The sequence below is a fragment of the Colobus angolensis genome, unplaced genomic scaffold (assembly GCF_000951035.1).
Source record: "Colobus angolensis palliatus isolate OR3802 unplaced genomic scaffold, Cang.pa_1.0 Scaffold6, whole genome shotgun sequence".
NCBI classification, from domain to species: domain Eukaryota; kingdom Metazoa; phylum Chordata; class Mammalia; order Primates; family Cercopithecidae; genus Colobus; species Colobus angolensis.
Window position 1 is genome coordinate 21,068,603 of NW_012119598.1, and position 11,441 is coordinate 21,080,043.

An 11,441-nucleotide genomic window follows, 5' to 3' on the forward strand; every position below is an offset into this window, starting at 1 on the left:
ATCCCAGAATTGGGGGCTCTAGCTGAGTTTTTGGGAGTGGTGAAGCAGGATAGGTTTCAAAGAGGAGATAATTTGGGACCAGAATTTAGGAGTGGCAGTTAACAAAAGTATTTCAGACAGACAGGAAATTGAAGAAAAAAAAAGGCTCATTTGTGTGAGGCAGCTAGGTAAGTGTCCGTTTTGAGGAGGAGGGTTGCATAAGAGGGCAACATTACTGAAATATAACTTAAAAAAAAAAATCCTGCCACAGGTTTATTTGTACAAATAGCACAGGAGGACACCAGCCCCATGCAGACAGCAGCCCAGGGGGACCACCCCAGTCCTTCTGTCCTCACGTTGGCAGACCGAGATCTCTACTCTGAAGCCTTTGGAGGGGTCTGGGCACCTTTGGGAGCCTGAGCTGGAACTGAAGCTGGAGCTGCAGCCTGGGCCTTGGTTTGGTCCTTGGTCTTGGCCTTTGGCTGGCACAGCCTGAGCCCCTTGGCAATGCAGGCACGAGCATGCTTCCTAAGCTTGCGGTGGGCAATGTAGGCAAGTCGATTGAGCTTGCAGCTGACACCCTTTGGGATCTTGGGTTTAACCTCCTTGGGCTTACGAGGGCCTTGATAGCCACGGCACGTGGTTTTGGCACTGTTGACCTGCATCTTCTTTAGGCCCTTCTTCTTGTGCTTCTTGGCAGAGCACATGTTCCTCAGGAATTTGGGGTCCACCCCCTTAAGAGATTTGTATCTTTGTATTCGGAGTTTCTTGATGCTATTTCTGTGCCATTTTCGGGACTGATTGTGTGTGGTGTGGTTCTCGGACTTGGCCATGTCTGCACTTTAAGCCACAGCTCCTGAAGCACCTAGAACCGGAAACGGAATATAACTTTAACACAAGTTGTGACAAGGGACAGAAAGGAAAAGATAAACAGTGGGTAGATCACAGAGGGCTATGTATACTATGTTAAATAACTTTGTATTTATGCTGTAGCTATCAATGACTTTTAAGGAGAATGACTTCATCAGATTTTTGTTTCAGATAAATTATTCTGGTAGAAGTATAAAGACAGACAATATTCAGCCAGGATTGAAAGGAAGAGAGACCAGTGGGAGCTACTGACTCAATAGTGTGGGTTTGTTGTATAGGTAAACTCATGCCATGGGAGTTTGTTGTACAGATTATTTCATCACCCAGGTAGTTATCTTTTTTGCTCCTCTCCCTCCTCCCACTCTCCACCCTCAGGTAAGCCCCAGTGTCTGTTGTTCCCCTTTTTGTATCCATGTATTCTCATCATTTAGCTCCTACTTATAAGTAAGTGAGAACATGCAGTATTTGGTTTTCTTTTCCTGCATTAGTTTGCTAAGGATAATGATCTCCAGCTCCATCCATGTCCCTGCAAAGGACATGAACTCATTCTTTTCTATGGCTGCATAGTATTCCCCCCAAAGTGTATATGTACCACATTTTCTTTATCCAGTCTACCATTGATGGGCATTGAGGTTGATTCCATGTCTTTGCTATTGTGAATAGTGCTGCAGTGAACACACACGTGCATGTGTATTTATGTTAGAGTAATTTCCATCCTTTGGGTATATACCCAGTAATGGGATTGCTAGATCAAGTGGTATTTCTGTTCTTAGCTCTTTGAGGAATTACCACACAGCTTTCCACAATGGTTGAACTAATGCCCACTCCCATCAATAGTGTATAAGCATCCACTTTTTTCTCAGCAACCTTGCCAGCCTCTGTTATTTTTTGACTTTTTAATAACAGTCCTTCTTACTGATGTAAGAGACCTATCATTAATAAGATAAGGAAATCTAATTTGAAAAAGACAATTTGTGACACAAGATATAGAATGATATGAGGGATTGGAATCAAGGGGTGGTCCTTAAAATTTGGAAGAGGAACCTTATCCTCTGAGACTGGTGAAGGAAGAGTTCAGACTTCCCTATGATAGCATGTGAGGAGCAGGAAGAAGTGCATATCTGGTTGTACCCCATTTCTTATATGTTCTGAGCCCAGGGCAAAAGTATAAGTAGATATTCGCATGTCTATATCCAAATATTTAAAATTTATCAATCAAGCAAAAAATTAGTTAAGTAAAATATGTCAGATAGACATGTTTAATAGAATATGCCTATCTTGACAGATATACCTTCTTTAATATTTGGGAAGCCAACTCCTCATCTAGAGTTTTGGACTCCTCAGAGTTCTATGCTAGAATACAGAGACCTGGGACAGCCACCCCAGCCCATGACCTAATTCTCTTGTCTTCCTATTTCTGGCCCCACAGTACACCATGAGAGACCTGCAAGGACACATGTGGACACCCAAGCCTGCAAGCCCAGACTCAGGCCACATCCCTCTGGAAACAGCCACTCCTTAGCCACCCCTTGAGCCTAGAGATGCATGCACAGTGGGTTCAGCCATCCTTGGGAGAAAAGATTCTGGAAGAAGTCCATGGAGGACCTATAAACAGGCTCATGGCAATCTGTGCAAGGAATTCTGAGGTTCTAGGTACTCATGGCATAATGTAGAAAAGGAAATGTGGTTCCGGGTGGACATGTCCCCCTTAGCTTCACACACCCCTTGCCCTGTATGGAGGAGCTCAGGTATGTGGCCAGAATGATGCTCTCTAAAGATCAGGGCACAGGGCAGAAGCTCCTCTCGCCCAGGCCTAGGGGTGGTACAGTCCAGTAGCCTCCATGTTCTTGATGGAACACACACACACACACACACAAAGCTAAAGTTATTAGCCAACACTGAAGTTGGTAGGGAATCCATCCAGAGGAACCAATGCTACCTCTCAGGTTTTGTTCTTTTAACTCCTGGGAAACAGTATCCAAGTAGTTTGCCAGGAGAATTTGTTTTTCCTCTTGAAGTAGAAGCACTCACCAGTCAAGCAAGCATGGATTAGAATCCCTGAGGTACTACAGCTTACAGGCATTCGCTTGGTAGATTTTTTTCCTTCTGACTGCCAATTTGAGTGGACTCATAAAGTTTGTTTTGTGCCAGAAGCATGAACTGGAGGGAGGAAAAAAAGACATCACCACAAAACTCACTTCAAAGCCAGAGAGCTCTTGAAACTGATTTCATCTCAGGAGTCCCTATCAGTGCTGAAAGCAGGTCACCTTCAGAAAGAGATCTGTCCACCATGAAGGCTGCAGAGCTTTCATGAAGAGCAGGTGTTCTTCCCTGACATAAAGGTAAATCTAGGTGTAAATGGCATCACTGGCCAACAGAAACAGGGGCCCACGGAAAGAGGAACGTCCAGAGAGCATTTTTTAAAATCTTGATATTAATTTTCTTTCAGAGGAAATAAAATATTTCAAAAAGGACAAGGATGACATGAATTAAATAACAGAGCAATGGCAAGACACAAGTTATATCATTTTACAAAATATTTTTATGCATGTGTAAAATGTTCATAATGTTATTTCAGGGGCACTTTAACTTCTCTTCCTGCGTATTATACCTGAACAAAGATGGAATGATGTTTTTTTAAAAAAATTAGGATTCTAAAGACCTTTTCTAACATTAATTTTCTATAATGGCTGCTGAAATCTTATTATCTGCATTTTATTGCTATGAAAACTAAAATATAGAGCAGTTAAGTGACTATCCAGTGAACAAGTGGCAGAATTGGAAATAGCACCCAATATTTTATCCTACCTATTAAATCATGTATCTTGCTAACCTAGAGGTGCCTCTTTTCACACTAATCTACTTTTGATTCATAGCTGTTGAAGTCCCGAATGCTGACCTATTAGAAATCTGTAACTAGTCAGCACCTAACTATATATTAGATTCTGTTAAGTAATTTCATTACAAGAATAAGGGGGATGAAACTGGAAACTTTTCAAAGAAATAAAACTATTCCTAAATCTTTGAAGACAGGTTAACTTATGACTTGTCATCCCATGCACCATGTATCAATGAAAAAAAAAGTTCTGGTTTAGAAAAGAAATGGTAAGGAAAATGTTCATGAAGTATTTAGATAAATTCATGCATAATGCATTCTTAATATATGGTCTAATATTAATTACCTCTGTTGTCTAAATCCTCCTACAGTAATTTGCCTTCTCTCGCAGTGATTATTATTGTCTACCTTATACCTAGATCTATGTATGCAGATTTTACTTTCTCCACTAAATTCTAAAGGCGGTGATTGTGTCCCATACATTTTTGTGTCCTCTGCAGTGGGTAACAATGCCTCGCTCATGGTAGTAATAAGTTGTTGCTGAATGAAAACAATGAATATATTGGATTATATAACTAGGCTTTTTAGATTGATGTCCAAGACAACCAGATCTAGTCATTAGGTCTGTCCCTAGGACCCCTGTCAAGGACAGAGCTCTGGGTGAGATAAATTGCAGGTCTAAACCAACAGCAATTCTCATGCTCTAAATTCACAAACCAAATGAAAGATTGTACACTCTAGAAAGGCTGCTATTCAGATTAAAAAAAATAAAACAAAGTAGATAGATATCCCTGTTTTAGTGTTCACTCTGACTGCAGGGAAGGATATACATGTATTTCTTATCAGGCCAGAAAGACTGCCTAGCCAATAAATAAGTTAAAGATTTGTATTTCCACTATATGGGCAACTCTTGCATGGTGAACTTGCACTCAGAGAAAATCTGTTTATTGTGCAGTAAAAGGAAAGTCCCAAATAATTAGGAACATCATGTGTGCTCGAAGAAATGAAGTCAATAACAGTATTCCAATGTGTGTTGTATCTAAACTAAACTACAAAAGTAGCTTTTTACCATTGCGTGCAAATGATGGCTGGAAAATAGCCTACTTTACGTAATTGCACAGCTGTGGGCAGTGTGGCTTCCAAAATTCAGGATGCATCTTGGTAACATGTGTAGGACCCAGAAAAGGATTAATTTTGAAAACAGTCACTTTCATATACTCAGATGGAGACAGAGCACCATCATCGATGTTTAATCAATCAATAGGCATTTCTTCCTATGATATGAAGTTTACATTACCCTCCATCTGGAGAGAGTGAAGGAATAAGAAGGAAATCTGTCAAAAGCAAAATTACTTCTTATTAGCTTTGCCCATGTCATTTCAGTTCAGCTTACTAAATGTTAATCTTTTCGATGACTTAAATAAAGCAATAGGAAGTGATTGTAGTTTAACCCTCTTGTAGATTTCTCAAACACTTTAATCTAAATGCAACAATTTAGACCATGCTCCAGGATGAGCTATCATATCTCTGTCTCATAACATGATCAAGTAATTGGCCAGTTACTTCATAGGTTCCATTTCTTCACCAGTTCTATAAAATCCTGTGGTTCCAGATTTCTCAAATCCCTTCTTTCTGCAACAACTCTGCTCCCCGTTTCAGTTTCTAAGTCTAGAAAGCAATGTGGTAGAATGCAACGAGTATGAATTTAGCTAGCTACAAATAGACCACATTTAAAATTTCAGTTCCATGGAACTGCCTATATGAGACCCTAATCAATATGTTAACCTCTCTAAGACTCCATTTCTGTATCTGTAAAATGGTTACACTAGAGCCTGGCTCATAAATGAAATAACATATATGAAGTGGCTGGTACATAAAGGTCACTTAATTCATGCATATAGCCTTTCGTCACCCTCAAATGGGATCACTTGTTTTTTTCTGCATTTAGAATGATGTTTTGTGAATGGTGGTGTTTGTTTCATTTCCTAGACTCTGGCTTATTAATTCACATAGTCAAAGCATAGTGTAGAAGGTGCAAATTTGTATCTTCTATTTCAGAAAAAAACAAATTAGTAAAAATTTTTTGAAATGGTGAAACAGGCTGGGCACGGTGGCTCACACTTGTTGTAATTCCAGAATTTAGGGAGGCTGAAGTGGGAGGATCGCCTGAGGCCAGGAGTTTGAGATGAGCCAGAGCAACATAGAGAGACCTCTGTTACTACAAATTTTCTTTAATTAGCCATGTGGCATTTGCCTGTGACCTAGCTATTCAGGAGGCTGTGGTGGGAGGATCACCTGAGCTCAGGGGACTGGTGCTGCAGTGAGCCATGTCCATGGCACTGCACTCCAGCCTGGGCAACAGAGTGAAGCCCTGTTTCCAAAAAAAAAGCCAACCAAGCAAGTGTGTTTAGTTGATGACCTAATGACCAGGGAGTAAGATTGTTTAGTGCTTTCGTAAGTTATTTTAATTTTGTTATGTATTATAAGTTTGATTATTACCATTACTGGGGTGGAAGTGAGGGGGTGGTCAGGACAAGTGCATATCCTCCTGAATGGATAAATAAGGCAGAGGAAGGCACGTGACCTAAATGTGTGTGCTACAGACCATGCGTACTATTCTCCATCGTATATCTCCTAAATTTTCTTAGTAAAGAAAGACATGAACAGGAAGCCCCCTCCTTAACAAGGTCTCGCTGTGCCCCTAGGATTTCCCCATTCATGCCTACAATGTTAAAGTCTTCCAAAGGAAGAGTCTTCAGACCTTCTGTATATGTAGTGACAATCATCTGCTGTATACAGAAAACCTCCAGGTAGAAGAGAGAGAGCTGCTGCCATTGTGTTTAAATTCCTAAGATCAACAGTAGGCAGTTTAAGGTAATAAATAGCAATAGTTCTTATTGTAGCAATTTCTTTTTTATTCCTATTTTTATTGACAAATCATAATTGTATCCATTTGTAAGGTACAATGTGATATTTTGATATATGTATACAATGTGTAAAGATTAAATCAAGTGAATTAACGTATCCATTGCTTCACTTCTTCTTTGTGGTGCGATATTTAAAATTTACTCGTTGCTATTTTGAAATACACAATTTCTATCTAGTTCAGGGCCACATGGGCAGCCATTAGAAAGTGGTATAAAATCAGTGGGTACTAATGAATAATGAATGAAGGCTCACTCCCAAACCGGGCGATCTAATGGAAAGCTTAACATAATTTCACAATCCAAACCATTGTTCACCCACTTGTTCTGCTTCTTGCTCTCTGTATATCCTACCTTTGTGTGTGCAGGCTGCTCAGCCACTAAGAAACCTATTACCTGGAACAAGTTCAACCTGCTGCTTTCGTCTAACCTAGACTTTGCAACACAGTAAGAAATCCTTCTGTATTAACAAACTAGAATATGGATTATAAGTGTTAGGTCTTCTTTGGTCATTAGGGTTCCGCAAGGTTGTCCACTGAGCATGCTCATGACATAACATCAAACCTGTCAAAGTGGAGCAGCAGAGATTTCATTTGTGATGGGACCTCCTGAAAAGTGCCAAACCAGACAGAATGTAGCCAATCAATGACCATTCACCAGCACAGAGAGTACAAGAAATATCACATTTCCTTATTTTTCTGTTTTCTTTCTTTTCTTTTCTTTTCTTTTTTTTTTTGAGATAAAGTCTCACTCTGTCACCCAGGCTAGAGTGCAGTGGCATGATCTCGGCTCACTGCAACCTCTGCCTCCTGGGTTCAAGTGATTCTCCTGCCTCAGCCTCCTAAATAGCTGGGATTACTGGTGCACACCACACCTGGCAAATTTTTGTATTTTTAGTAGAGATGGGGTTTTGCCATGTTGGCTAGGCTGGTCTCCAACTCCTGACCTCAGGTGATCCACCCACCTCGACCTCCCAAAGTGCTGGGATTACAGGCGTGAGCCACCGCACCCAGCCTCCTTATTTTTCTCTAAATCAGCTTAAGTCCAATTCTAATCCCCACTCTCCTGAGAAGTAGAAAAGTCAAACTCAGTCATTACTGGAGCTCTCCAACCAAAGGTCACATAAAAGTCCCCGGGTCTGAAGCAGGACGAGACACTGGGGAGGCCCCACTTGTTATGAGACATCGGGAGACACAGAAAACCACCAGGGTCTCCATGGTCCTGGCCCTTTGGGATAGGGCCACTCATCTGCTTCTGTTCCATTTGTGGGGTTCAGAAAATCCTCAGCAAAACTGGAAGTGCCCTGCCTTTGAGGTACATCAAACAGGTGTCCCATTTGAGTCATGCTGCTCCCTTGGGTGGCTGCCACTAGAGGGGACATGTACCCCACTACTGACGAAACTCATCAACCTCCAACCTTCTCTCCCCTCCCTGCTCAATGCTCTCAAAAGCATTCTGGGCTCTCCCAGCCTTCTCTGGTGAAATCTAATCTCATCTGAGCTTAGGCTTTTTCAAAAATCAGGAAGACCTTCTGCTTTTGAGGCAACAGAAGGCAAAGCCTGGATTTCGGTTAGAAATGGGAAGGATGGAAGTGACTCCAAGAAGGAAACAAAACTGAAATCTTAGGAAATTATCCCATCCCATCGGTGTCATAAATAAGCAGATGAGTTGTCCTTGACTTCCTGGCCTGGGAACTGGGTAGGACCAACTCTCCCAGACAGAGAAGTCTTAGGAGCTGCACTCAGGAGGCACCACCCCCAGGCACACTGGCTAAGTGTGAGAACCAAGAAATTATCATGGGTGTTTCAGGCAGCACCGCGGTGTGCCTTCCCACCCATCCCTCAAGGGATTCTGGGCAGAGGTTCCCATGGGCTTGGAGTAGCACTAAATTCAATGGAATAGGAAGATGAACTGAAAGAATCACAAGACCAAAAGCATGGCAGGAATTTGCAAACACAAGACCAGCTTACCTTTGAGCCTAAAATCCAGCTGGATGTTTGTGGAGAGGTCACCTTATTCATGACCAAAGGGCTGACCAGATCCATGCCAGCAGGGAGTGCTGAAGAGGAAGAGAGAAGCTTCCCCACAGGACAGCATTGGCACCTAGAGCTGGCTTGAAAGGGCCCTGAGGACCAAGCAGATAACAGAGGTCATGTTTAGGCAGGGACTATTGAGAGCCATGACATGGACACACAGCCTTGCAATGGACACACAGCAGACAAACAGCAAGGGAATCACAGGGCACCAGAGCAAGAGGACTGGCAAGGCAAATGTGCCCAAGGCTTGGAGACTCTGCCAGGGAACTGGGGCCTCCATATACAGGAATCCCACTGCTAGAGGTTCTGGAAAAAGTCCCCTCTAGACATGGACTTCAACTGTGCCCTGTCTGACTGGTATTGCTGAGAAAACTTCAGTTACACTTTCAAGCACAAGCAAAAATCTCTTCATATCTTATAATCCCTTATAAGAAAAAAGATCATCCTTTTAAGCAATGAGGTCTCATGTTCTGGTCCCCAGGTACTTTGACTGAGATTGAACGTGGCAAATGTTTACGGAGACAGAAAACGATTAACAAATTCATTAATTCAATCAGGGCACAGGGTAGCTCCTTCAAAAATGTTTGTTGTTGCTGCTGCTGCTGATGATAATTAAAATCTTGTTTATAGATAGGTTGTGGTATATAATCATTTCATAACTAAGTCCTTATGCCTTGATGAGAACGATCATTATGTGTAAATATTGACTAAGGCTGAGCTTCACACATGCCATTGAAATTCCAGTCTATAATCTCCTGTTAACCAACAGTAAGGAACTAAACTGAGACCTCAGATCCAACAAACAACCTGCTGGCATTGACGGTTGGAGGTGCAGATGTGATCCTCAATCAACGTATCTTATCATCATTTTTTGTATTTTGCAGACCATCTGGGCTTAACCAATAGAAAGAAATTCTTCACGAGAATTCTGAGATTTCTTCAGTATTCAGTGACTTCTAGGATTTCTAATGGTGCAGGTCTTCTCTATGACTCAGGCTCCCACAGAGCACCAGGAGGCTGGGGGACCAAGAGCTTCTGTATTCAACGGGCCTGTGATACTCTCAGTGCAACCCACTGCAGTTTTGCTAGAAGAGTGGTGGCTTTTTCATTAGGAAACCATCTTGTCCTGAGAATGACCCCCCCAAAAAAATTTTCTAAATGTCAGCCCAAACTGTCAAGAATGAAAGTGCTGAGCTGAGTTTGGTGCCAGTGGCAAGAATCTACTTTTTTTTTTTTTAATTATTGTCAGCAGTAAGTTAAATATTGAACAGCAGGCCAGGTGCAGTGGCTCACATCTGTAATCCCAGCACTTTGAGAGGCCGAGGTGGGTGGATCACCTGAGGCCAGGAGTTTGAGACCAGCCTGGCTAATATGGTGAAACCCCGTCTCTACTAAAAATACAAAAACAAAGTTGGCCAGGCATGGTGGTTGGCGCCTGTAACTCGGGAGGCTGAGGCAGAAGAATTACTTGAACCTGTGAGGCAGAGGTTGCTGTGAGCCAAGATCGCGCCATTGCACTCTAGCATGGGCAACAAGAGTAAAACTCCACCTCAGGAAAAAGAAAAAAAAAAAAAATGATTGAATGGCAGTGGAAACTGGACTTTCCTAGACACTCCCTCTGCCCATCCCAACCCTCCAAATACACATCTCCATACACACACACATGCCCCACACATCCATGCCACAACACACCCCACCACACCCACAAATGTCACATGTACTTTACTTAATAATTTACCAGATGGGAATTTAAATTATGGGATACTGTCTGTAAGGAAATTAGAGTAAGTCAGTAACTTAAACATATTCACTAAAACCCAAATCCAAACTCGCATTTTGCCACAAGTTACCCTATACTACCATTTACTCCAAACCAATCAGTTGAGGTGTTTGCACTGACAGAACTACCAGAAAAGGGAAGCAACATTTCCTCTGCATAGAGCTTGGGGCAGGGAGGGACCCTCTTTTACAGGCATGAGTGAAATTAATGTGAAAGAGGCAAGAAATCTTACTGTGCATTCCTGTACATAATACGTTACCTCCTCTCATCTGGAAGCATCTACCGTAGGGCAGGCTACTGTAGAAGGCATTAGGATTATCAAGACAAATTCAAGAGAAATAGCGTGTTTGAATTTAGCTTTCAGCATTCAAAGCTGGGAAAGACGATAGTTTGATAGATTTTTGTAGACAGGAGAGAGAGAGAGAGAGAAAATCTTCTAAATTCTTTCCTGTATCACGAAACAAGCCGGAGGGCTCAGGTCTCAGACTTTCTTCTATAATGTAGATAAGATTCCCATTCTGCTGATGACAGGTCATTAGGCTTGTTGCCCTAAAGTGGAAAGAGGATTTGCCAAAGAGGAAGACATACACATGGAAAATTCTGAACCTTTAAGAGAAGTCTAGAGGTTGCCCCCAGAAGGAGATCATGGGAAGAGGAGATGAGAAAGGCCAAGAAAGCAAGGTCCAATATCAAGTTTCTCCCAGTCCACTCTGGGGTGGAGCAGCTTTTAAAATATCCAGTAAGGGCTGGGTGCGGTGGCTCATGCCTGTAATCCCAGCACTTTCGGGAGGTGAGCAGATCACCTGAAGTCAGGAGTTCGAGACCAGCCCAGCCAACGTGGTGAAACCCCATCTCTACTAAAAATACAAAAATTAGCTGAGCGTGGTGTCACACGCCTATAATCCCAGCTACTGAGGAGGCTGAGGCAGAAGAATTGCTTGAACCCGGGAGGCAGAGGTTGCAGTGAGCCAAGATCATGCCACTGCACCCCAGCCTGGGAGACGGAGCAAGACTCT

The 11,441-nt window shown here is 42.3% G+C and overlaps 1 protein-coding gene across 1 annotated transcript; it reads right to left on the reverse strand.

The window, feature by feature from the left end:
* Window positions 1-353: 353 nt before the first annotated feature.
* On the reverse strand, window positions 354-812 carry LOC105526689 (60S ribosomal protein L29-like). The gene has a single exon (XM_011962763.1). It carries the CDS (start codon window positions 810-812, stop codon window positions 354-356), a length of 459 nt encoding a protein of 152 aa, XP_011818153.1.
* Window positions 813-11,441: the final 10,629 nt, after the last annotated feature.